The sequence below is a fragment of the Stereum hirsutum genome (assembly GCF_000264905.1).
Source record: "Stereum hirsutum FP-91666 SS1 unplaced genomic scaffold STEHIscaffold_11, whole genome shotgun sequence".
Lineage (NCBI taxonomy): Eukaryota > Fungi > Basidiomycota > Agaricomycetes > Russulales > Stereaceae > Stereum > Stereum hirsutum.
In genome coordinates this window covers 1,025,858-1,050,876 of record NW_006763141.1, presented here as the reverse complement: position 1 = coordinate 1,050,876, position 25,019 = coordinate 1,025,858, and the positions used below count along the sequence as shown (strand labels likewise).

Genomic DNA, 25,019 nt, shown 5'->3' with positions numbered 1-25,019 from the left:
GCAGACCTCAAACGAAGTGCCACAAAAGCCAAAGACGCCTCCGTCTCCCGCATAACGCGCACAAAAGATGGCCTCTACTCGATGCCCTCCTCCCACATCGACTACACAAAAAGATCGCCACCGCCACCTCCCGCTCGTTCCGATGGTGCCAGTGCCAGTGCCAGCGCCGCCGCCCAGTGGAAACCCCCGCCACCGCCTTCGAGGACGGCGTCGAGGGACACCGTAGGTGCCACATCTCCTGGTGGGGCACCGGGGCCTCCGTTGCCTGCGCGGACTGGTTCGACAAGTTCGAACTCGCAGGGCTTGAGGCCTCCGCCTCCGCCTGTTTCGAGAGGGACCAGTAGCTTGTCCCCTCAATCGCCACAACGACCAAGCCTCCCTGCACGCCGTTCTTCAAGTCCGAATACCCAATCCGAATCCCAGAACGACTCTTCACATCCTCCTCCAACACCCCAACGTCGTCATCCCCCCGTTCTCCCATCTCGTTCCCCTTCCCCCTCTCCTTCTCACTCTCACTCCATGCACCCAAACCCAGCCCCAAAACCGCCCCCAATGCACGCACCAGCTCCAATCCTATCACACCCACTCCCTACAAACTCGTCCTCCTCAAACCCCTTCCGAAAATCCGCTGTCCAACTCCGCATCAACGGACATCCTCCCTCCGAAGAGATAGACTGGACGAACCTCTCCCCGGAGGATAAACAGGCCTTCTTCGACTGGCTCGACGAGTTCTTCTCGCGGTACTTGGGGAGGGAGATCCGGCCTTCTGCTTCGGGTTCTGGTTACGGTTCCAATTACGGGCATAATAGGGTGGCGAAGGCGAGTGCGTCGAGTTTGGAGGTGAAGGCGCCTGCGCCGAGACATGTGTTTGGTGGAGCGGGAGTAGGAGGGATGGGCGATGGACCACCGGTGCGTTTTCCGTTTATTTTCTCTACATCATGGTAGCGTAGAAGTATGGATGTACGAGAACTGACTGAGTTGTTATTGTGCGATGTATAGCCCAAACCCAACATGTCCACCAAACCCGTCTCGCCCTCGATATGATCGCGCGTGTACCCCGCATTAGAGAATTAACCTAGGACAGTTTACACCTGGTTCTCGTACCCATTCGCTCCTGGTCTATCATTGTACCGAATGTACATATCCTCTTCTGCTCTTTTGCCCCTTAGCACTTACGCACACGATTTTCGGCGATGTCGATGTCGTCTAGATTCATCGTTTGATCGCCTGTTAACGTTCTTTCCGTTCCATGACTCGGACTAGTGGACTTCCATTCTGCATACACACATTGCATACATCCATGTCGTACATACACCACACATTTACTTTACTCCTCTTCAGCGTCCACGCACGCGCATAATCAACGTTCAATCTTACTACGTAGTACGCACACATCACAAGCCTGGACCATAGCCCGTGCCCAAATAGCAATATCGGATACATAGAGAGGATTCGAATAAGTAGACCAGACCGAATAGAGCAAACGAACAGAAGAGTAAATTGAAGTGAACGCGACGGACATGGACGATAGAGGGACTAAACAGATGGAAGCAATGGCTACGTATACAGACAGATGACATGAGATGCGACCAGTATGGCCATGATGATTTTGATATAGGTCCGGAATGGACGGAAGGACGTGAGGGTATGTGATGGTAGGAGATGTGGTGGGAGAAATGGAGGAAGGGGGGAGTATCGGACGGTGTGGAGAAGAGGCGTAGAAGCAAGTAGCACGAGAGTTACAGTAGGGTGGTTGAGAGGCCGAGGCCCGCGTGGATACAGTGTTGTGCTGAAAGTAGTAGGACAATGGAGGAGTCGAGACAAAGCGTGTAGATCGCGAGGTTAATAAAACATAAACATCATGAAAAGATGAGATCGAACGAAGAGATGATGGGGGAGACTGAAAACGGAAAACGGAAATTGACTGAACGAAAAATAAGCCAAGTAAACAGGGGATACATGATGCAGATTGTGGGAGAAACGAAGATAGAGCAGAGCGAGCTAACATACGAATAGCAAGGCTGAGAAGAAGAAGAAAGGCTAAAAGAAAGAGAAGATAAAGGAAAAGCGACACCCTTCACCGTTTACTTGTGCGATACCGGAGGCATCGGATATACTGGTGGCATACCTTCTTCTCCCATTGCTTCACCAGTACCAGCACGACTCCCTACCCTCGTCGTCGTACTCAGATTCCCCGTCCCGCTCTCCAAATCTGGACTTCGTCGCCCGTGTCCATCCTGTCGCTCCTGCTCCTGCTGTTGTTGTTCCCGCACCTCCCTCGCCACCTCCCTATCATGCCTACTCCGACTCGCCCAACCCAACGCACTCCCCAATCCATACCCTCCCCATACTCCACCTCCACTCGCACTAGCACCAGCACCACTGGCACTAGCAGTACTATCCCTCCTCGACCGATTCCCACTTCCACCCCCCCATCCCGCAGGAACGAGCGCGAACGCGTCCCTCCCTCCATTCAAGCCCGGAACTTCTCCCCTCGCTCCTGCCTCATCTCCTCTGCTATAATTTGTCGTCGAGTTCGAATACGCCGTACTCTCCGTGATTGGACTCAGTGCCTCTTCCCCATCTTGATACTGATATCTTTCGCGCGGCCCAAACCCTCCTCCATCGCCATATCCCTCCAGATCATCCTGCCAGCTCCGTCTCCTCCCGCCACCGCCACCACTCTCAGCATACGCCAGCTCGTCCATCCCGATCGTGCCTACAGTGCCAATAGGACCGATACTTCCGATCGTGCCCATGGCGTTGAGAGGATCGGGACCGTCCACTGGCGTGTCGACATCCGCATCGTCATACCGTCCATAACTCTTGTGGAACTCCACGTCCATGCTGTCCATGCCCAGCCCTCCACTTTGGGTTTGCGTCTGTGAGCGTACTTGGGATTGAATTTGGGACATGGATGCATGAGACTGCGATTGAGACTGGGGGATCGGATAACGCAGTCGTTGTCTTGCTCTTGCTCTTGGTCCCCCAAACCTGGACGGCCCAAACTTGCCACTCGCCTTCGACTTTACCGAACCGAACTTCGACTTCGAAAACACAGGAGCTGGGTTCTGCGGGTGATCGTGTGGAGGTGGTCGTTTACTATATGCATAGTTGGAATTTGGAGGGAAAGGGTGGTCGAAGCGGAGGAACGGTGCGGGTTTGTTGTTTCGCCGTTCGACCATCGCGAACTCGGGGTTCGTGGCGAATTGAGCGTCGGAAAGATAGGACGCTGTGATGACGGGTCCGGCGTAGTCTTGGAGGGAGCGGTAGATCCGGGTCGCGCCGATGGTCATAACGATTACTGGGACAACGGAAGTCATATAAACGTAGCAGTTTCAGAATAAGTTGTCGGAAACGCGCCGAGTGGGGATGGATGTTGAAGACATACGTGCGGGTGTTTGGAACATTAAGTTCATCGGATCTGTGAAGGTACGATGTGAATCAGCATGATTATTATGAAGAACGAGGTCGAGTGGAGTTAGAAGGAAAGCAGTGTGCGTGGGGAGAAGTTGTTGTAGCTCATTGTGCGGCCACGTAGAGAAAGAGAAACGCACCGTTCAAGTTTAAGATAAGGAAAGTCGCGGGTGGAACCTCAGATAGCGTCGCTAATGCAATCCAAATGACGCCCTGCAACAACCAAACAGCATTCAGTACCGAGCACAAACGAGCCGACGTCAAATAACTACGTGCCACCGCCACCGCCACACCAAATTAGAAACCCGAAAAGAAATCAGCCCCATTCGCCCCATTCTCCAAGTCCATCTCCCAATATTCGACCCTCCAATCGATGATATTATTAAACTCACATGTCGATAAATCATCCTCCACAAGCCTCCGTCGTTCTTCTGCCTCACCACACCGCCCAACATGATCACACAAAGCACGAAATCGCTGACGAGCGTGACGACGACGTTGTCCCTGTTCTTTGCGGTCGTCGTTATTGCGCAGGTGGACGCGATGGGGTCAAAGAAGGCGTCGGCCTGGTGGAAGGGCGGAACGGATGCCGATGAGGAGAGAAGGGATACAGTGTGGATGGGAGAGGAAGTGTGAGGAGAAGAGGGAAGTGTGAAGAGGATATGGACGTGAAAGAGAGGTAGAGGGAAGAGGGCAGGATGTCAGTGAATGATTCCATATATCGAGACCACAGACCGGAGGCTTGTCTTGTGGGAGAATTAGAAAGAGGAAAGAGACTCACGACCGCGAGACCTATAATCGCCGACGCACACGAGATCCGAGCAGGATAGAGCGGCAGGTTTCGTAGTTCAATTATTAGATTGGATTGGTGTGTTTGGTGAGCGGGATTGCACGAAGGTCAGTCAACACAGTTATCGAAATTCGAAGTCAGTTGGGAGAGAGAGATCAGATATACTGGAGCAGTGGTATGAAGAAATATAATACGCACCATAGATGAGAAACCCGATATTAGTGAGCCAGATACCGAGCATGAGTACGACGATTGACAGTCGGCGTTCCCAGAGCGCGATTCTACGTTCCTTTCCCGTTGTTTTGTTTGTTAGTTCGTTATGAGTGTCATTAACCGTCGTGAATGTCGCATAGAAGTTCGGTTCCAATCAGTCGAAAGCCGTAAGGGAGAGCGGAGAAGAACTTACGACCGCATGACGATGAGGAGGGACGCGAGCGCGAGGGCGGTGAAGGAGAAGAACTAGATGTGTGGACAATTTACGAGATGTGAGCTGAATTGGTAAGACAGCAGGAAGACCATACATAAGATGCAGTGTGGAGGACGATGACGGAAGGACGGAAAGTCAAAGGAATGATGAAGGGATCATGGATGGGTAGATGGATGAACACTGGTGGCGAGACGATACGAACCAAGAGTGAGACAAGCCAGCCCTACAGCCATACCAACAGCATCGTTAGCGCACCGAAGTAATTCAATAGCGCACACAAACGAAGTGAATAGAGGCATACCTTACAATCAAACGACGTCGTGAGGTTGAAGCCTACAAGCTCACAGCAGATAGCGGCGAGTGTGGATAATCGACAGCCAATATAGATCTGTACATTGTTCAATACGTTGAAACCTACAGAGATAAACTTGAAACACGAAAATTACGCACGCCCATGGTCCACCTCCACGGTCGTCTGCGGGTGACAACTTCCCACTCATACCTGATCGTCGAAAAGTACTCCCAACTGCATCCGTCGTAGCCGGCGGCGTGTCACAAGCAAAAGCAAATAGACAATATGAGTATATGGTCACAGAGAGGGGATTGGAGTGACGCACATGAATATACCGTCCAAGACATGCAGAAACTTGACGAGTGCGACTATTCATAGAGAAAGAACTATGGGTAGAGAAGCCAGTAGAGAGTAAACTAAACGGACATTCTTCTGCGGCGACGGTGGCTGGATCGTTCCAATTGACCATATCTGCGGTCCGTAGGCGTGAGATATCGTGTTGGGAATAGTTTGTGCAGTCGTTACTCCGTGCGTGCTGCGTGTATCTGAGAGCAGGAGTCCTGTGCGAATGAAGCGGTGGGTAGTACGTGTGAATAGAATGTAAAAATGAAGAGAAGCGGGAGTACTGACTGCCTGATAGTCTTCGAGAAGGGTATTAGTATGTGCCAACGCCGCCCGCCGCCAGCGCATGAACCGCGAGGAGTCTGGCGAAACTTGAAGCAGGCAGCGGAGGTGGGGATAAGACCAAGACTAACCTGCCCAATGCGGCGGATGAAAATCCGGCAACTATGACCTTTCTATTTTTAGCCGCAGTGATTGCCTTGGCCTTGGCGCCCATGTTCATCCTCCTTCCCGTACACTCATCATCGACGTCTCTGCCCGTCCTAACTTACGAGCGTGTATATAATTATACCAGCCCAATGTATCCTGCATCCATTACCTCCATGGTAATTACCATCGTTATTCCCTCAACTCTTCATCGCCTGTCTCTGTCCTCCGCTTCCCCTAACAAGAGCTCGGGAGCCAGCGCCGCCCGCTCCAAACTTTTCAATATCCCTATTCATGGAAAGCTCTGCGTCTCTGGTTGACTGGCGTGTATTTCTATATCGAACTGTTGCCCCTATGTCTTGAACATTCTTTCAATCGGACTTGGACCAAACGAGCAACGGCCGACGCACTCGTTCTCGTTCTCAGGCTCAAGCTCACTCTCTCATCTACCAAGTTCATAGTCTTGATCATCCGACCGTTTAGGCAAGAGCTGCGCAGGGTTTGGAGCGGACACGCTCATTTTGTGGGAAGGATATAACAAAATGGTGCGCATTTGTTTGTTTTGGTAGACTATGAACCCCATTGTTTCCGTCTCCAGCCACCACCGATTCGGACCATGATCTGGCTGTCACCCAACAGATATCTCCTCATCCTTCATGTTCTGAGCTTAGCACTGCGTCTCCTCACCTTTTGGGTGGCTTGACGGGGCCGAGACAGTGTCCTGTTGGCGGAGATTGATAAAGTTTGATAGCCTAGTCCTGATGCAGAGGATGGTCCGTTGATGGCTCGACAGCACAAGTCCAGAGCTCGAACAGCGAGATCGTCTACATACGCATTGGACACGACGAATTTATTTGACCGGTGCTACCTTAGCGGCTACTAAATAGGAGTCCTGCTCGATCTGTCTCAGACCATGTCTTTCCCTCATCCTACCAATGACGCGCTCTATTGCCCGTTTTGTCCTTCACTCCGACTCTCGAGATCTGGGCGATTTGGTTCAGTGCTGATTGGGGTTTTATCCTACGAAAATCCCATCAATCTTGTCCTGCGTGGATCTTTTGACTTTCCAGATGAGGATGGGACAGTTCACTCGACCTTGTGCGGACGGGGCACCTCTTCTGGCATGAGATTGCATCTACATCATAATCTGGTCTGCGCATATTTTGGGTACATCAAGGCTCCAGAGCAAATGGGATTTGTCCGAGTAGTGCGATCAGCTTGTGAACACTGGCTTTGCGCTCAAATTTATCTCGGAAAAATATAGCTCTTATGCATCATAGCTGATGTCCTACGTACAATCCTACATGGTCGTTCAAGTGCAGGAGAGCGTTTCCGTCCGAGAGGGCTCGTTCTGCAGCCGGTCTCGTAGCCCGCCAAATTTGGCGTGGACATACGTCAGGGTGCCTCGAGCGATTACACGTGTAACTACCTCCTTTCCACCCATAATTAAATACCCAAAAATTGAGCGATGTTTACGGACGTATAGGATTGAATCCTGGACGGTCTCAGGTTGTATTCTATGAGAGAGCGAGTACTAGGGCAGCGGGTTACACTTTTATACCAGTCGACTCCAATCGCATGTCTTCCCAAACACTCGCCTCGCCAATTGAATAAGTACGGCCGTGTACACTCACTGGCTAGAAGTACATACGTACTTGGGGTGTTCTTGAATCGAAGCGGAAGTGTGGAATGCGCTCCGAGGTTGTCCTTTTGTCGGTCTCGCTGATGGCCCGACGCCCTCGATAAACTCCTAGACGTTTCATATCTGCTTGTGTCTGTAACACCGTTGACGACATGATGTACCAGCAAGTGGTTATGGAAATATTAAATAGCACAATCAGCTGGGTATTCAAAGCGGTACATCATGCCCGGATTGGCAGGCGTATGAGCGCTTTGCACTGCAGAGATTCAGAGCAAACTCACAGGCCAAAAATGTACGTTCCACTGTCTATGTTGTGTTTGAGTTTCTTGAGCGCTGAGCGTCATATTTTCTGATCCTACATACGTGCAGAGCCTTCCAGCGGTGTGCTAGCAGTGTGCTCAGGTGTGCTCTAGCCAGTCGTTAGGCGAGACTGCACACTGTCGGCACTTCCGTGGTGGTCATGCCGAACTCGGAATAGCCGCCTCGAAGCGGTGCTGAATATTGGCCGAGGCAGGAAACGGTGACACGAGCCCACCATCCGAAGCGCTCTGATCCAAACATGGTTCTTGCGTTCACCATCTTGTCCAAGTAACGGCTCATCCATGGCTACCTTCCCATTTGACAAGAAGCGACCTGGTTTCAGCGAAACATGCCATCAGTTCGGACAAGAGTCACCGCATTTTGCCTTCGACGTCCATTCATGACCTCTCCTCGGCCAATTCACAGCAAAGGACACATCATGGCTGTAGCTTGAGCTTGTGTCCTCCTTGTTCAGGTCACCTTGTGGTCGCCTTCCGCTCGCCGCGCCACACGTGACAGGTATCTACCTGTTTTACTTCATCGTATCCAAGTAGAAATGGCCTCAGGACTACCAAAAATTTTCTCAACACCCCGAGTCAAGTGCTAAAGGGGGCTGCTCAGACGCGTAAAGCTCATAGAAAGAGGTAACGGTGCGCGTCTTGATAGGTGCACGCTCCGAGCGTGACGGACCAGGATAGAGACGCTGTCAAGCACATCCTCATGATCATGTAATGCACATGGCCCGACAGGGCTGGTGTGCCCGTAATGTGAATTGCTCTTGGCAAAGGCCGTGCTCTGCAAACCTTCCGAGCAATGCTCGGATCGGCGGGATATGCATCCATACATCCGGTAACTTATATAAGGTCTCTCTACTTCGAGTTCATGCTCCTCAGGTCTGAATCGTTTTCACCTAATATCCTTCTCCTCTCTCCCGTGCCACACGCTCCCTCTGTCGGCTTCTTTAATCATCACAATGTTCTTCTTCAACGCGCTCTCTGTCTCCCTCGCCCTTGCGGCCTCTACCTTGGCTGCTGTAACTCCTCTGAGCAAGCGCCAGGACATCCCTGCCAACTGTATCCCTAACCTCAAGTATGTTGGTTACTACGGGGACAGTATCACTCAGTACGATGCGTCTTGCTACAACCTCGTGAGTCTCTTGTACCTTCTCTCCCCCTACACACTTTCCACCCAGAACCGCTTTTCTTTATGCTACGAACGTGTTCCATTGACAACGCATACTGACAACGCATACGCTCCGTGACTGGATTTAGGCCTCGACGTGCTTGGACTCTGCGCGCAACGGGTCGACCGACATCTGGAGCATCAAGACTTGCGTGGCCGCGCAGACCTGCGATCCTGTAAGTCCTAAACATCAACCCTCTCCACACTTGGCGAGTCTAATCCTCCCGTCTCTCGCAAACAGAAAACCGCCTACCTCTTCGGCTGCCTGAACTCCAATGTGGCAAACACGACTCACTTGGACTACAACGTACGTACTTCGCATCCTTAGTCTGTCTGGGACCTGCCTTGACCTTTGTATGTATCTTGACGGACATGTAGGTCTACGCTAACATTGTGGGCGACTGTGCCTGGGCCGACGGTGGCTGCCCTATCACCCAGCAGAACTACATCGATTTCATCTACAGTGCTTTGAGCGAGATCGGCTCGTCGGTGTACCCTTCGTGAGCACCTTTCTCAACCTTACCCTACTGGATGTTCAACCCTTCGAATGGATGGCTGACGTATCGGTGAATGTAGCTCTGTCGACACTGTTACCTCGAGCTGGTGGACTCCTATCGTCAACTGGGCCGCTACGGGTACTACTATCCCGTACACCAACTTTGACGACTGGCTGCACTACGGCGGTTTCTACAACTAAGCATAGTCATCCCAAGGTTGTCCTCTTCAGGAATCACGGTACTTTGATTCGTTTGGTTGGTCGGGTTGGAGCTCTTTCTTCTTGGGCTTCATGGGTCGTATTTAACTCTATCACACATTTCACTCCGACTATAACTCGATGTGGATGGACTTTCGAACACTGAATTCTCAACTATAGTCCGCTCTTTTTGACTATACCCAATACCTTCGTTTTTGTATGCTAAATTTTCGTAATTCTAACTGCACTGTTTTCTGCACAATGGTCCCGATGTGTGCCCTAGCTTCATGAGCCGTGAACACACTACATACGCACGGAAACAGACGGAAACTCGCTGCACTGCAGCGCACGGTCAGATCCATCCGTTTGGCGCCGTTTGAATATATGAGCTGTGGTCCCCATGGGTTCGTCAAGCCTTTCTGACAGAGACATCTCAATCCCTTGAATCTCTGTCTTGAACCCATGGTCGGCCACCATACATTCTCGCGCACCATTCGAATTCAACATATTGAGCATGATATTGGACCTGTCTATGTTTAGTTCACTCTCGCGCTAACTCAATGGATGCTAGCGGCTACTAGTACTAATTGCATGGGAGTGCTGCTGGATCTGTCTCAGATCGTTTCGCTCATGACGCGCTCATTGCCCTTTCCTCCCCACCTCCCGACCCCGAGATCTGTCGGGATTGTTTCCTTCTCGAGGTCTTTAGTATACCTCTGAGTAATTGTGAGGCTAGAACTCCTGGAAGTCATGTCCACAAGCCCTGTCGATGGTCACTTTCGTTCGACGCTCGAGACAGTCTTATTAAGTTACTGAGATTGTGGCGGTGGCGGACAGGTCACCGTGGTTGCGGAGTTCAAAGCTATCGCAAAGTGCCGAGATGTAAACAATCGAATCATCTTCTTCGTCGCGTTCACCTATCTTCCATAGACGGCCCTTATATCTTTCGATGGCATCTGGTCTCGTTATTTGCTGTTTTTTTTATGATGCCGGGATCTCCTCTTAAAGAGAACTACTGATAATGTACTCATCTTCCTCTCACTGACTGCCAGCGTTCTCCATACCTCTGTCTCGGTCTTGACACTACCGCTCCACAACACAATAGCATTCCCCTAATCTGCGGTCTCGTGTCGCCTACTGGTAGTCCTCGTACTCCGAATCTGGAATATTCTTAACCTTGATACACTCTGTGGGCTACTACAGATCTTTCCTCACACCCGCGCATCGATGGGCGATTTGCCCTAACGGCAGACTTCCTCGCCTTTTCAAAGACCAAGACATCTACGTAGTCATCGCAAGATCTCCTTGAACCGTAGGTTTCTCAGGATTGAAGTTCAACTTTCACACGCGCTAGCAGTCCCTCGTCGTTACCCCATCTTGCTAGATCACCACTCCGCTGAGCACCGTACTCTCCTCTGGGACTCGCCGGTTTTCATCCGTATATTATAGGATCCGTACGCATACCTTTGCGGCCTTGTTGTCACCCCCTTCTTATTCTTGGCCATTGTCCCTTCTACCTTTCTCTTCATCGTGCTTCACCTGTATCTAGCTCTTCTGCGCACGACTTTCAACCGTTATTTCCCGCCGAATTTCGCATCCACCTATCCGATTTTGAGTTAGGCTTTCTTCTGCGAAGATCATGGTGAACTGGTTAGACCCCACTGTACTTGCTAACGACGCTTGTGAGTATATGATTGCGTCTTTATCATATACATAACGTTCACTCTCCTTGTGTTACTCATTCACTACTCCTTTACTGATATTTGTGTCACGAAATAGCGGCCAACGTCAAGTTACTACACGTCGTCGACGGTCTTTACATGTAATTCGACCCACTTTTTGGATTGTTTCATCGTTGATTGACCTCAACTTGTCCGATTCCACATAGATGGGAGTTCTTCACCACTCTCAATTACGAATGGAGCTTTGTCTCGGGTCGAAGGAAGGCGCGATGGACGATATGGGTACGCAATCTCATCTCTACTAGCCCTCTCGAACAATGACTCAGTGTTTTTGTGATTGTGCAGGTCTACGTTGGCTGCCGCTGGTTCACGCTCGCTTCTGTTGTGACTAACCTCGTCGGGTTCAACGTCACGTCTCCCATCAACTGCCAGGTTTGTCATCTAGGTCAAAATCGTGGTCTGTTGCCATGAGCCTCATGTCCTTTCTTTTGCTACCAATAGGCATGGATCGTCGCACTTCTCGTACGTACATACCATCCTCATTCGATTGAACGCAACTATTGACGGCACACATTTCGCACTGGTGTTCATAAGGTCTTCTCTTACTTCTCTTTTGCATTCGCCTCTTTCCTTGTCGTCCTCCGCTCGTGTGTCCCCCTCCCTTTTTTCCCGTTCACCACAGCCATTCTAATCATCACCCACGACTTGGCTGCCAATCCACTGTCGTCGTCGATTTGATAACCTCAGGATAGCAATCTGGGAGCGAAGACTTCCTGTTTCGTGTTTGGTCATGGGTATTTGGTTGACGGAGATTGCGTTCCTTATTCATGGTGGGTGGACCCTCGATCTCTCAGTAGTGGATTGCTAAACACTTCGGCTACTATTCTACCACTAGGCGTGACGGAGGTCAGTCATCTAATCGCCTTTTATTCCCCCCTCTATCTTCGCCATGTAGCCATGTATTGGATTTTGATCCACGTTTTCCCCGACCATGCAAATAACAGGGCAAAGCCATCTGGCTCCCCGACGAAAACACCTGCGATGTTCTCAACACTGAAAAAGCCCGTAATAATGTTATCGCAACGCTTGCCACAGATGTTTCCCTCCTTTCTATCATGCTTGTGGGTCTGCTTAGGAAGAGGGGCGCGGGAATGTTTCCGTTGTGGAGGATGTTGTATCATCAGGTGCGTCCTTCATCGATGTTTGGGACATCACGCAAACCTGATCCAGTGATGCTTGGACGGTCTTGATGGTAGGGTCTGGCGTGGATCGCGCTCGCTGCGGTGGCTGAGATTCCACCAGTGGTAAGTCTGATCGCATGTAGTTCTGCTACCGGCTGAGCGTATTGACCATTATTTGTTCTCGGTAGACCTTCCTCTCTTTGAACCTCAATCGTAAGCATCCTCCGACACGCGATCAGTTTCAGCCAGTATATTGACTGTCTTATATTTATTTCATGCTTAGCTGCCCTCAACATAGTAGGTCTTCGCTCCCTACGTATCATATATGCTTCTCCCTTCCTCATGTGCCACGCTCTCATTCGTTTATAGATGTTCCAAACTCCGGCGATGATAATCATGTAAGCCACCCGAGCTCTTTTCCTCTAATCCTCTGGAGTATCGTACTGATATGTGAGCTGTATTGTAGGACAATTGCAACGACACGCATCTACCGTGGTCTTTCCAACTTTGCTAGCTCGAATTTGTACGTTGATACATATTTCGTTCATCCACTTTTGAACTTCAACTCACACACAATATCATATATTTTATATTGCAAACTCCCGTGGTCAATCTACCCATCCTCACGCGCTTACGATTTCTTTGTCCCTCAATATACGAACACCGCTGAACGTGCAGGCACCACTTTGACAACTCAGACCACTCCCGCCACCACTCATCGCCCACACCTCACGACGTTCTACATATGCGTCCGCGTAATCATAGTCGAGATCGGGACCAGGACTCCAGCGCCTTCGATAGCCCGAACCACCACTGTGGGTTCAGCGGGGCTAAGAGCCGGGGCCCAGTAGAAGTGACGGTGCATAACACTTGTCGTGTTTTCGAACATGACGATAAAAGTGAGACGAATTCGAAGGAGCAGGGTATGGTTGTGGGTGACGAGGAAATGGCGTTAGGGACGATAGGCGCGAAGGAGGCTGCGCCTGGGACGATGACTGTGTGAATAACCCAGAAGGCTTACAGTTTTTGGTGAACTCTTTCGTCCTTCTTTCTATCCCTTTTTTCCATCTACATGCATGATTTGTCTTCGTCTGCGGACAAATATGTGCTTTTCAATGTATCATAAGTACCACTACTTGGGGGGGATCCTATAGCCCTCTGTACTTGTACCTCCGAGACGTGTCTTTACTGTAATTACTGTATCTGCCTCCTCTGCAGGCGAGTGTTTATGCCACAGTAACTAGGAGAATCGATGGATAAAAATAATAGACGAGTGTGGAGTCGAAAGTACGAATGTAATCCATTACATGGAGGTTCAATCAATGAGGAGAATACTGGGTATAGGAGAGAACGGCAGAAGATCAAAACCTATCAGGCAGGAGGCCCGAAACGTCAGCTCAAGGCAACAAGCATTCGTGGAATGAGAGTACTCACAAAGAGATATCGGGACTTTACATTCGTACCCTCTACACAAGCGCACGTGTCCGCATGATGACGGGTTCGATCATCAAGAAAGTAGCTTCAAGACAGCAGGACAATGAACAACCTGCGCTACCGCCAACCATATCTGTCCAACTACCGTCAGAACAACATATCGCAAGTCAAGTCAAAGAAGCACTCACATTATACCACACATACGTCCTCCTGTCCTCCTCCGCCGATCGTTTGCGATAAAAGCTCAACCCTACTGAGAACCCCGACAACGAGAACGCGACCGCTACAACCACATTAACGTTGCATGCTATGCTCAAACCAACAGACCAAAGGGTCACGGACGCCAAGATTGCGATGCGACTGTGTTCTGGCCAGACGAGGGGTACGGTTAGACGACCGAGGACATCGTCACCCTCGGCGTCACGAAAGTCTTGAGCGTAAATAGTGGTGAAGATAATGAGCGCGTTGCAGGCGAAAGACATTGTTGTGCGACGGTCAATCACATGATCCGGGGCTAGATGAAAGGATGGGTATGACCGGAGAGAAAATATGTATAAATGTGATGAAGGACGCACAAGGACAAGCAATGGATGTAGCACCCGCGTTGAACGCAGCGTACCCAATAGCATTGCATACGTTGCGCAGGATCCAATGCGAGCCGAGGTTATGCTCGTTATGAGCCAGAAAAATAATGGCAAGGGCGAGCCCTTCGCCGAGGACGTTTAGGTATACGGAAAGTGTCAAGCACATCGGGAGGAGTATCCACCGTAGAATCCGAGCGGAGCAAACGGATGTGCGCTGAGATGGTATGGGTCGCCACGGCTTGTTCGATGCATCCTCCTCTGGGTTGATGCTCTGGTTAGAGACACAGAACTGAAGAATATTGAGCCATATCCACATCATCGTGCACGGAAGACGTGTGATGCTTGGATTAGGCGCTGTGAGGAACGCAAATGCAGTCTACAAAGCAAGAAGGATGTTAGATGAGTGGAATTCCGAAGCCGACGTTACGGGCAGTAAGTCCAACGCACTACGGGCACAAGAATGGTCTTCAGATCGGATTTGGTGAACAAGAAGATCGTCTTCAAGACAGCACTCGGCGTTATCAACACTGGGGCAAACAGCTGGAACGGCGATAGCTTCGACGGCCATGAGAGTAAGAGTAGAAGATTCAGAGACGGCAGAGCGAGAGACATATGAAGGGAGGGATAATAGTTGGCAGCAGGTCAAAGGAGAGTGTAGAACGGTGTCTGATGGTGACCATCCGAGTCGTTGACAGAGGATTAGCGCACATGCGTACTTATATAGTTGTAGAGGGCTATTGAAAGTGCTTCGATGAATCTTGGATGTTGAAATGGTGGTCGGCGTCGAAGATCGACGGCCAGTATACATGACCAGGGTCGCTGCAGCGGACACGGTTGGAATAAATGGAATCCGTTAACAGATGGCGGAAGGTTGGAGACAGAAGGGGGGTCTGTATTTGGATTTCCTGTTCTCGTGTAACCGACGTACGCAAAGGTGCCTATTACCTGTGTCCATATCTCGCTCGGATTTCTAGGCTTCTATCCAGACTTCACTTAGAGGTCCTCGAGGTGATGTCGAAGGAGGGAAGATAGTGCAAAGAACCTATTGACCTAGAAGCTTTGGACACCATTCAGATACATTGCGACCCAATAGTCAGAATCAGCACCGGGTTCTATACCTGGGTAAGCAGACAGCACTCTTGGCCATTATCGTATAGGGTTAATAGATGGTCCAGACCTGAAGATTCCGAAATGACCTACGGACAAACGACAGATTCCCCTGGTGGCGATCAGGAGAGTTTTGACTATCGACAACAGCTGAAAGGGAGGACCAGTGCAAGGAGTCGAATTTGAAGGGGCTGCCAGTGCTGATGACCCTTCTGTGGAGAAAACTGTCTGAGATCAGCTGCACCAGTGTAAATGATCGATAGCACACGGTACGGACCATGCTCGGCATCGTCTTCATATATCTGCTGCCAACAAAGGATTGGAAAGTCTGAAGCCAAGGTTATACGACTCTTCGAGCCGTCTTCATTGAAGAGACAGGGTTGGTTGAGACCATATCGGAGATGTACGAAAGCGAAGACGCTTGAGATACCAGATCGCAATATAAGACAAGAGACGGAATGATCATCGTGAACCGGTTGAAAGAGACTGCTTAGGAGATCAGCATTGTCGTCAAAACCCTGGTCTTCTGCAAGTGGCACGAGCGCTTAGCGCACGACGTCATCACACAGCGGGCGCTTGTCGTTGAATGCGAACGAGTGTGGCACTGGAGAAAAACATACGAATACTGTATTCTTATGTTTTGTGACAGCTTTCGGTTTGCGTTGTTCAGTGTCAAGCATACATATCTGCGATTAAAATTTCATGACGAGAAAGGTTGAGTACACGGAGTAAGACGGACTTTATCCCCACACACCTGTTACGCTGATACTACACACATATCGTACATCACATCACTCTTTTTCTGCACCTAGAACTGCACTGTTCAGTACATCTATCCCCACCGGCACTCAGAAGCAGATAATATGCAATACGCACATCATTTCTTCTTCTTGACCGTCGCGTCCGTCAACTCCAACCACCTCTTCGGCACGCCCTGCACAGTCGTCAAATATTCCTTCACCGCAATCAGCTGTTTCCCTTGAACCATGACTTCTTCGCCGCTTATTTTCCCGGGAAGTGACGAAACTGTATACACAAAAAGAGGCAAAATAAACATAGCATCCAGGTTGGAGCGTGCGAGTATAGGGCCGCGTGAACAGGAGGGAGAAAGCGTGCGGTGTGGTAAAGTTATGGGACGCACCAGTAGTAGAAGAGGCACATTTCGCCTTCAAGGCCTCTGCGATATGTTCGCTCTTCAGGCCGAATTGTTCGTGCCCGGTTATGAGCGTACACGCTTTCCTCCCTGCCCTGATTTTTACGATCACGGAGATCGGCTTCAATTCGCCCTTCCTGTTCGCCACACGCCACGCCAGATCGTACAAAAAAATGTCAGTCAGCCAGCGCAAAACATGAAATAAAAACAAAATGCGCGGGAAAAGCAACGGAGACCGGAGAAAGAACGTACTTTACCACAGCCTCTTCACCCGACCCGATCCTGTACCAATTCTGCATCTTACCACAAATCGCCTTGATCAATTCCTCCCTTTTCATGAACTCTGGTGGACTCGTTCCCTTGGTCGATAGTGTAGAATTGAGGACATCCGAAGCGCGTATGTTGATGTAGGATTGGTCGGCGAGGTTGACGAGGTTTTGGGAGGTGAGATAGGTATTGAGGTGAGACTTAATGGTAGGGAGGGTGTAGAGGTCGGATGCGCTGAATACATAGAGGAGGAGGTTACTAAGTATGCTAAGCGAGATGTCGTCAAGGGAGGGACGCGTGTCCGAGTGGGGGGGAAGAGGCGAGGTGGTGCTGCATACACCCGAGGCGATGAAGCGTACGTACCTAACTTTCATGTCCTCGAACAATTTGACCGACGTTTGATGCGGCTTCCACAGCTCCTCAATCTCCATCTCTTTCTTACCACTCTCTTTCCCTTCCCTCTCACCTTCTTCCTTCTCCCTCTCTCTCCTCTCCCTCCTCTCCTCGTCACCAACTGTCCGATACTTCCTATGATGCTCTACATCAGGGTGTTTTGGGAAGACGGCTACGATGGAAGCGTCTGGACGATTGTCTTTTAGTTTGATAATACCTTGGGATTGTGACGTTCGGAGGAAGGCGGAGAGGGATTTGTGGGTGGAGTGTTTGATGTCGACTGGGGTGTGAGTGGGTGGCGGCGATGGTGAGTTGGTTGAGGACAATGCGGATGGTGGCGGTGGGCGGACGTAAAGTGGACGAGCAGGAAGAATATAGTTCGTGTAGAAGATGGAGGAAGAGATGGGAAAAGACGATTGGGGGACGGAGGAGAGTGTTGTTTGGATTGCTTGCAGGAGTGAAGATCGTAGTAGTGTGGTCACCTCTGGTTTTGACGAGTGGAGTCAGCACGATGAAAAGGGAACTTGCGATAGATACGCACCGTCTGGTGTGAGCTTGATGTCGGGTTCGGCTGTTGCAGACGTCACGCTGGGTTCAGCGTCAACCTTCGCCGACTGTGGAGGACCATGCTCTCCATCTCCTTCATCTTCCGACTGTGGCGGCTCTGTCGCAGCTCCATTTTCATCCTGAACAGCCACAGGCGCAGACTCCTCTCCTCCAACCTCCTCTATCCTTGACGCCCCAGCCCCAGCCCCACCGCCAAATCTGTCACCACTGTCCGCCGGCTTCGGCGACAAAAAGTTCATGTCAAGAGGTTCGGGAAGTTTCGCCGGTCGACTACCCATTTCCCACAGCTTGTCTCCTACCATATGCAGAACCACAGCAGCTTTTCCTGTCTTTATATCTTCTGTGATAATGCGACGGCCGTCGACGGCCATACGAGCGACAACGAACGCAGGACCGACGGCTTGTCGTGAAACGATATGTTCTCTGATGCAAACGAGGGAATTGGCGGGGAGTTTTTCGGGTTTGACGATGCCGGCGACTTTGCATCGGAGGGGTAGAGCGTATTCGCCGTGATTCGGGGTTGGGGATGATTTGAAGAAGGTTTGTGAGACGGATGGACGGTATGGACGGGTGAATGGATAAGAACTGACCTCCTGGACACATCATATCTGCGCCACGAGCCAAGGCTTCGAATACGATCCCAGGGGTCGTCATCCATGGAATGAGAAGAGGATGTTTCCATAGTGTGTAAACTGGGTTTATATGGGTGTACCCGTGAGCTACATGTCGTTGCTCTCAATGAATGGGGTGACCACTGACGGCGCACCTGTCGGAATCATTTCATCTGAGTCTTTACCAATCGAGAACCATAATGGGTCCCCATTCGGTTCCAGATATATCATCTATATGATGCAGATGAGTCGAGTGAGCCTTTCCTCGTCGACGAACAACTTATGGCGCAACATACACCGGGTTCTCCGGAATGAGTGGTAAACTTCTGCGAGAGGAGACCATCGGGAACTAGTTCGTTGCCTTCATCTGGACTGAGAGTGTATATTTCCACGATGCGTTGCCTCAGCTTTCGTCTGTCTGAACCCCGAAGTGGTGCTGGTAGCAAGTTACGGTAAGCTTGATACTCTGATGATGTCAGGCAAGTGACGATCTGCACTACGGACCTGATGTCTTTAAAGTCTTCGGCGGTTTCTTGAACATCAATTATGTACAATAAAAGGAAAATAATGGGGTAGATAGCGTGGAGGTTAGATGAATGCCTGCGCGGATGGGTGTGGTGTGGCGTTGTGGAGGGAAGCCTCGTTTTGGGCCACGCGGTGATGGCTCGGCTACACCCGCCACCCACGCAAAACGCGTTCTTTCGTTCCGGCAAGGCGCGCGCACCCAGTTGATATCGTCCCCTTCGGGGTGACATACGAAAAAATTGGAACGATACAGAGAAGATTAGCATGGCCCCTGCACAAGGATGACACGCTTCTCCAGAGTGGTAGACCTACGGGTCTCAATATTTATTTTTCTCATTCGTTCTGTTATTCTTGCTCCCCCTACTGCCCATCAAATCCACGCGTAACAGTGTTCACTCAACAAATGAGGGATACGCATATATAGACCTGACAACTTGTAGGAAAATTTTCAGGTGCCAGCTGGCAGGAGATTTCATGTCTATGGAAATGTCAGGGAACGTCACAGTGGCGAAAAGACCTGAAAAGACACAAGAACGAAAGCTTTCCACCGGAATGTGCCGTCGCCTCTTGCTTGTCGCAATCATCAATGCTTATGGCCCTAGGAACAGACTACAGAGCTCGTTTTCGGTCGTGTGCTGCGTGTATAACTCAATCGACAGGCTTCTGAGGGTTGGTTGGAGGTATTCGATGTCAAGTGAGACTGCCCCAATGAAGTCGGAAGTCATTCTGGCACAGAACAGCCCATGCCAGAAGCACTCAAGTCAAGTAAGTGATTAGGGCTTATATGTTAGTAAAAACTTGGAACTTTTTGCGAAAGCTCATTGGCGGATCGGACAGATCTTCCGCCAACGAGTTCCAAGTAAACTTGAAACATATAAGGTCTATTGTTCCATGCTACTTCAACTCGCAACTTGCAACTGACGCTACTGATGCCATTCCAAGAGATTATCTCGGGGAAGTATCATAAAACTCTGTCCTTGGGATACAACACTGCAGAACTCTGATATAATACGCTATTCGATGAGCAAATGTTCAAAAGGAACTCGCATAAGTGGTGAGTACTGCGAATGCAACTAAATAAAAGAGGAAAGCTTAACACGACTCCTCACTAATAACTTAGATTCTATAATATTGAAAGCCCGTGACCGTATACAGACAACGTCGAGTCTTTCCACAGTCAGGTCGTTCTCAAGATGGTTCCCTGCTACAGAACAGTACAATCTTCAACGAAAAAGCAGAAGGCTAGATGACGTTAGTACATTGTATTAATGGTTGTTAGTACACTCACTATCGTTCAAAGGTTTTCTTTGGTATATGGACGGTGGGAATCGTGAGCCATGTCGTCGCACAGGTTAGACCTCCTCATTTGGCTTGATCGTCTTCTCGTCGAACTCTCCCTCCCTCGGATTGAGGACCGTCGATTGCACTTGCGCTCTATTCGACCCTGCCTGGGTGAATCGTCTCAAGAACACCCCTCCGACTCCTCCCTGGTTCTGTTTACGCCATCGCAGGACCAGACAATATACCAACAACCCGCACTGCAGCGTAACATGCATCAGTGCCACCAGCTCGCTCGCAAACGCGATTCCCCACCACAACATCGTCGTCTCCACCTCTTCGTCATCGCCACTCGCAGGAGCTCTCCCAACATACTCGAATACGCCTTCGCAAACGCTGATTACCACCCCACACGTCCAGCCCACGATCTGAGCGGCCTGTCCCACGAAGTGTGCATTACTCGTGTATGCATCGAGCGAGGGGACGGCGCGACCGTATTTGCTGGGTGGGAAGAGGAGGAAGACGGAGTTGATGAAGGTGAGGGGCGGGAAAAGGAAGAACAGATAGTGCGAAGGCAGGCCGGAGATGGGGATCGAGAGGATTACGGTGGTGCAGGATAAGAGCGCAGAGAGCGCGGTGAAGAGGGTCAGGTGAATGGGCACAGGGTTATTCGAGGGAGTGGAACGTTTAGTTTGGTGATTAGATGGTTGGAGGCTGCCCTGGGTAGGGCGATTGGGGAGATCGAGGACGACGTTCTGGTGAGTGTTTGACATTGTGTTCAGGATTGTGATTAGCCAGAGCGGGAATGAGGCGATGATAAGATGATGGCTTGCGTTGCAAGAGAGGGTATAGTAGACGGTGAGGATTGTGGATTGGGATGCTGCATCTTGGAGAGGACGTTTCGCTGTATAAGAAGGAGGTGGCTTTTATACCCGAGGAACGCATGTTTCCGTTAATGCAGTCAAAGCTTGCGCTGCGCCACCTAGGTGTGATTCTTTTATCACACATAGCTGGCCTCCTGTCCAGAACATTCGTGGAATAGTCCATCGATGGACAACGGTTTGCAGCGCTACAGTTCATGGAGTCACCATCCCCAAATGCCATCGATCTTATTGTGCAGTGTCACACGATGTCGGCTTCATGCCGACGACAATAAATATACTATGCAGAGCCTTCGACCGTTCTCCCGCCCCATGATGAAAGAATGGTTCGAGTGACCTTTAAAGTCGTAGGACTGCCTCAGCCTGTGGGTCCAGTGCTCAGCAAGGCTGTGAAAAGCATTGCAACTGGCGTATTTGAGCCCCTCATGTTAATCGGATAACCATATCTGGCTCCCAGGCCTCATAGCCCCGCCACTGAGACAGACAGACACGAATACACGTGTTAACGTGTCGGTCACCTATGTTTCGGCTCATCAGACAAAGACTTTCGACTAGGCGTCCTATTCAGAAGGAGATCTCCGGTATAACAGTACGTTCAACCTTGAGGGAATACTCTTGATCCCACACGGCTGTGTAGAACTGAACCTCCGCGGTACGAAACGGGGATAGACAGGGATAGACAACGTACGTGTGTCCTCATGGTGTTCGATTCCTGTTCAGGCTGCGCTATGATTGTTCTGACTCCCGAACATGTTCAGATGTATCGCCGCTCTTTCCCTCGTCCTCATTCCAGGCGTTACGGACCGAGGGCTCGTTTGGGTGATGCTACCTGCACCGACAGTAGGACCCTGATATGTTTAACTTACTTCGTCACGTTTCGAAGTTGAAGGTACTTGGGCCTTTCATCTGATTGTATTCATCGCTGTGATACAGTCAACAAAGGCTTGGGGATGGCTTCTCCAACATGGTGTTCAAAATGAAAGCGAGACTTCTGATTTGGGCACACATGTAGGTTCAGAACGTTCGAGTTCCACCAGAGCTCGCTCGCTGATTGGCGCGGGGCCCAGGGCTGCATGTACATGTACAGCACTACATACGTGCCCTATCATGCCCCATACTCACGAGCTGGATGCACCACAAGTGTGGAACGGGAACTTATCAAAGGTTGTATGGCGTCATTTGCACGTTCCCGCTCTTTGAGGATCATTTACGATCCTTTGGACCCAGGGACAAGGATTTCCAGCAGACGTCTACACCTCTAACACCTTGACGCACAATAACTCCCGGAGACTATAAATTTGCGACTCACTCCCAATAGTTTGTCCCAGCGCTCACCTCCGGCATGGTGAGGAACCCGACGGTCAACTAATGTAGCTGGTAATCGTGGGCTGCCACAGTCACGATGGCAATACGAGCGCCCAGATATCTTAATTCAAGAACCGTTCTCGATGCTTTGCGCCCAAATACACCACCTGTGACTTTCGTGGAATGCACTGGTACATATAAGTTCTGTAACTCGTTTATGCTATGGCTCATTGGCCTCCAGGCAGCCCTAGCTCACCCATCTCGACTTCGCCTCGTCAAGTTCGAGTACTACTCTATGCTAGTGACCTAGTGCTGAGTGCTTCTGGATTCGCGTCGAGAACTCCTTGAGCTGTATATGAGTCTAGAAAAGCTTCATCAAGTATCTTACAGTACAGTAGCTGTAGTGTCCCCCAATGTTAGTATTATGTTTGCAGGGGGGTCGGGGTATCTGGCCATCAGGGCAGGCTCCTTTGGCTGTGTGAAATCGACATGAAAGAACGGAACAAAAGACCCACTTGATGAGAACAAACAAGGGGGCAACAAGGGGCATGTACAACATGTAAATATGAGCGCTGCATCCGTCTCCGATTCCCGTACCGAGTAGGCCGTAGTAGTGGAGAGAATGTGCTACCCGGAGAAAGTAAGGTGGATAAAGGTTGTTGTCCTGTGCAAGGGCCACGCTAATCTTCTAAGCCCGATAAGATTGGACGGAAGGACTGATTCTGCGTAGGTAGCGTGGGCCACTACGGTCAAGCATCCGCGAAGAAAAAAATCAAGGACCTGACTGTGGACTCACACTCAGGCTCTCGCATCAGGCGGGGACCACAATGGATTGAATCACTCAGGATCACTTATTTTGATAGTAAGATCTAGACGGGTAGTTTGGTTCATTGAGGTGAATACTCTACTCCATATATACAATGGGTGACTCCTCTAAGGATATGTGCAAATCATGTATGCCTAGTACTTAGATATGCACATCGGAGGGGAGGCTCAGGTTGACTTTTGATTGGATGGGAGTGTCTTTGGGCATCAGATGGCCACCCAATTACGATGCACTGTGTCTATACCACCAATGACTGGGTCCCGTCGCAGTCTCCAATCACAACGCATTGTGATACCGCCCTTTGCAATTGGGCATTGGTATCAAATTGGTATCGATCTCCATCGCAGGCGTCTCTTCGACTGGATATTGACATGGTTGGCCCATATAGATAGTATCAAGTCACGCGTATAAGTAGGAGAACCGCAGCCGTACATTTATGGAGGAAACCACAGTGCATCGCAGTTAATATCGTAGAATCCACGAGTCGCACGGCGTCACGTCCTCGTGCCAGTGTGGCCTAGCTCAGGCTCATCGAATTCGAGGCGGGCCAACGTTGGCACTATTATGTTGGTATTATGGACTGGATAGAGCAGACACAGAAAACAAAACAATCCTGTCCGAGGTACTGGAAGTATATCTGTATGAATTGGGTTTGACTGTACTCGACGAAAGGGCAGCGTTTGTGCAAGTAGCGCGCGCGCGCGGGCGTCATTGTCAACTTCGGCGCACCTGTTACGAATATGGTTCAGTGCCACTCGATCTCGGACTCTCACAACAACCGAGGGCCACAACGGAATCAATGACCTAGCATTAATTATTTTGACTGTAAGATGGGTAGCACGATTGATCGAGGCGAGTACTCGACTCTAGATATGCAATGGGTGCCTCTTTGGCGTAAAAAGAATCTGTGCAAATCCTTTAGGCTAGATGCATGCTCAGGTCGATTTTTGATTGAACGAGACCCCCTGTTTTCGTGTTTCTGTGCACTACAAAAACACCCCAAGAACCCCACCCAATTACAAAGCTCTTCATCTATACTAACAGCGATTGGGCCCCGTAGCACTATCCAATCACAACGCACTTTGACACTGCCCTTTGAGCAGTGGTGTCGATCGGAGGCATCTAGTATTCATATAAATGGTATAAGCAAGAGAACTCCAGTCGTAGGTTTATGGAAACCATGCATCGCCATTAATATCGTCCAATCTACGATTCTCACGGCGTGTCCTCGTCTAGCCCAACTCAGGTTCATCGAATTCGAGACGGGCCAATGTACATGTCGCTATAGAATGAATGGAGCAGACTCAAATAAACAAGTGTCCGAGATGCTGGAAGGTATCTGTAAGCGGGTGTCATTGTCAAGCGCGAAACAAAGGCTATGCCCAATATGGTATTGTTGCTACTCGAGCTCGGACACTCACAGCAGCCGAGGGCCACAAGAATCATTCATACTAGCACAGATATTATTAAGCTCTGGGTCTAAGCAGGAAAATTATATGTAGTCGTACGATTATGAACGACATCATGCATGGTCATCAATATCGCACGGCGTGTTCTCTATGGCCCAGCTCTCAGAAGGTCTTTGAATTTGAGGCGGGTCAATCTTACTGGATAGAGCAGGCCGATTAATCAGACACGAATCCCCTATTTGAGGAAGGACCAGTCCGAGCCCGAAGACGAGATATGGCGATTGAGAGGGCAGCATAAGTAAGT

The 25,019-nt window shown here is 50.2% G+C and overlaps 8 protein-coding genes across 8 annotated transcripts; 4 read left to right on the top strand and 4 right to left on the bottom strand.

Moving 5' to 3' along the window:
- Window positions 1-81: 81 nt before the first annotated feature.
- Window positions 82-1,044, top strand: STEHIDRAFT_112837 (uncharacterized protein; the record flags this gene model as incomplete). Its single annotated transcript, XM_007306518.1, has 2 exons — window positions 82-909; window positions 1,000-1,044. The coding sequence occupies 2 exons, from the start codon at window positions 82-84 to the stop codon at window positions 1,042-1,044; spliced, it is 873 nt and encodes a 290-aa protein (XP_007306580.1).
- Window positions 1,045-1,686: 642 nt separating this feature from the next.
- STEHIDRAFT_148503 (uncharacterized protein) lies at window positions 1,687-5,640 on the bottom strand. The gene is made up of 13 exons (XM_007306517.1): window positions 5,557-5,640; window positions 5,353-5,486; window positions 5,252-5,294; window positions 5,085-5,160; window positions 4,936-5,022; window positions 4,837-4,857; window positions 4,614-4,666; window positions 4,406-4,488; window positions 4,199-4,209; window positions 3,810-3,983; window positions 3,558-3,630; window positions 3,392-3,424; window positions 1,687-3,304 (listed from the first exon to the last, which is right to left on the bottom strand). Exons 2-13 carry the CDS (start codon window positions 5,393-5,395, stop codon window positions 2,085-2,087), a joined length of 1,917 nt encoding a protein of 638 aa, XP_007306579.1. The 5' UTR covers window positions 5,396-5,486; window positions 5,557-5,640; the 3' UTR covers window positions 1,687-2,084.
- A 2,899-nt stretch (window positions 5,641-8,539) lies between these two features.
- STEHIDRAFT_123252 (uncharacterized protein) lies at window positions 8,540-9,811 on the top strand. The gene is made up of 5 exons (XM_007306516.1): window positions 8,540-8,783; window positions 8,908-8,994; window positions 9,060-9,125; window positions 9,197-9,318; window positions 9,395-9,811. Exons 1-5 carry the CDS (start codon window positions 8,610-8,612, stop codon window positions 9,513-9,515), a joined length of 570 nt encoding a protein of 189 aa, XP_007306578.1. The 5' UTR covers window positions 8,540-8,609; the 3' UTR covers window positions 9,516-9,811.
- A 1,340-nt stretch (window positions 9,812-11,151) lies between these two features.
- STEHIDRAFT_159139 (uncharacterized protein) lies at window positions 11,152-13,378 on the top strand (the record flags this gene model as incomplete). The annotated part of the gene is made up of 15 exons (XM_007306515.1): window positions 11,152-11,194; window positions 11,292-11,334; window positions 11,401-11,476; window positions 11,540-11,626; window positions 11,696-11,716; window positions 11,789-11,841; window positions 11,942-12,024; window positions 12,090-12,100; window positions 12,199-12,378; window positions 12,451-12,498; window positions 12,564-12,588; window positions 12,659-12,672; window positions 12,745-12,773; window positions 12,842-12,898; window positions 13,054-13,378. The coding sequence occupies 15 exons, from the start codon at window positions 11,152-11,154 to the stop codon at window positions 13,376-13,378; spliced, it is 1,095 nt and encodes a 364-aa protein (XP_007306577.1).
- Window positions 13,379-13,882: 504 nt separating this feature from the next.
- On the bottom strand, window positions 13,883-15,005 carry STEHIDRAFT_159138 (uncharacterized protein; the record flags this gene model as incomplete). Its single annotated transcript, XM_007306514.1, has 4 exons — window positions 13,883-13,942; window positions 13,998-14,323; window positions 14,385-14,769; window positions 14,841-15,005. The coding sequence occupies 4 exons, from the start codon at window positions 15,003-15,005 to the stop codon at window positions 13,883-13,885; spliced, it is 936 nt and encodes a 311-aa protein (XP_007306576.1).
- A 1,372-nt stretch (window positions 15,006-16,377) lies between these two features.
- On the bottom strand, window positions 16,378-19,032 carry STEHIDRAFT_159137 (uncharacterized protein; the record flags this gene model as incomplete). The annotated part of the gene is made up of 9 exons (XM_007306513.1): window positions 16,378-16,526; window positions 16,642-16,790; window positions 16,906-17,154; window positions 17,284-17,797; window positions 17,855-18,358; window positions 18,471-18,572; window positions 18,647-18,722; window positions 18,788-18,927; window positions 18,996-19,032. 9 exons carry the CDS (start codon window positions 19,030-19,032, stop codon window positions 16,378-16,380), a joined length of 1,920 nt encoding a protein of 639 aa, XP_007306575.1.
- Window positions 19,033-19,224: 192 nt separating this feature from the next.
- STEHIDRAFT_61381 (uncharacterized protein) lies at window positions 19,225-19,440 on the top strand (the record flags this gene model as incomplete). The annotated part of the gene is made up of 1 exon (XM_007306242.1): window positions 19,225-19,440. A coding segment is annotated over one exon (216 nt), but the record flags the coding sequence as incomplete, so codon positions are not given.
- Window positions 19,441-19,972: 532 nt separating this feature from the next.
- STEHIDRAFT_170152 (uncharacterized protein) lies at window positions 19,973-21,117 on the bottom strand. Its single transcript, XM_007306512.1, has 2 exons — window positions 20,305-21,117; window positions 19,973-20,258 (listed from the first exon to the last, which is right to left on the bottom strand). Exon 1 carries the CDS (start codon window positions 21,065-21,067, stop codon window positions 20,369-20,371), a length of 699 nt encoding a protein of 232 aa, XP_007306574.1. The 5' UTR covers window positions 21,068-21,117; the 3' UTR covers window positions 19,973-20,258; window positions 20,305-20,368.
- Between the last annotated feature and the right edge of the window lie 3,902 nt (window positions 21,118-25,019).

What these genes read in the sequence shown, in the direction of transcription:
- STEHIDRAFT_148503 (XM_007306517.1), bottom strand. Translation starts at nt 5,395, where the DNA reads ATGGTCAATTGGAACGATCCAGCCACCGTCGCCGCAGAAGAAT. An exon ending in CGTGGAGGTGGACCATGGGC is followed by an intron (nt 5,023 to 5,084) that starts GTGCGTAATTTT and finishes AACAATGTACAG; the next exon opens with ATCTATATTGGCTGTCGATT. An exon ending in CTCCTCATCGTCATGCGGTC is followed by an intron (nt 4,489 to 4,613) that starts GTAAGTTCTTCT and finishes AAAGGAACGTAG; the next exon opens with AATCGCGCTCTGGGAACGCC.
- STEHIDRAFT_123252 (XM_007306516.1), top strand. Translation starts at nt 8,610, where the DNA reads ATGTTCTTCTTCAACGCGCTCTCTGTCTCCCTCGCCCTTGCGGCCTCT. An exon ending in CCGCGCAGACCTGCGATCCT is followed by an intron (nt 8,995 to 9,059) that starts GTAAGTCCTAAA and finishes TCTCGCAAACAG; the next exon opens with AAAACCGCCTACCTCTTCGG. An exon ending in CGACTCACTTGGACTACAAC is followed by an intron (nt 9,126 to 9,196) that starts GTACGTACTTCG and finishes ACGGACATGTAG; the next exon opens with GTCTACGCTAACATTGTGGG.
- STEHIDRAFT_170152 (XM_007306512.1), bottom strand. Translation starts at nt 21,067, where the DNA reads ATGTCAAACACTCACCAGAACGTCGTCCTCGATCTCCCCAATCGCCCT.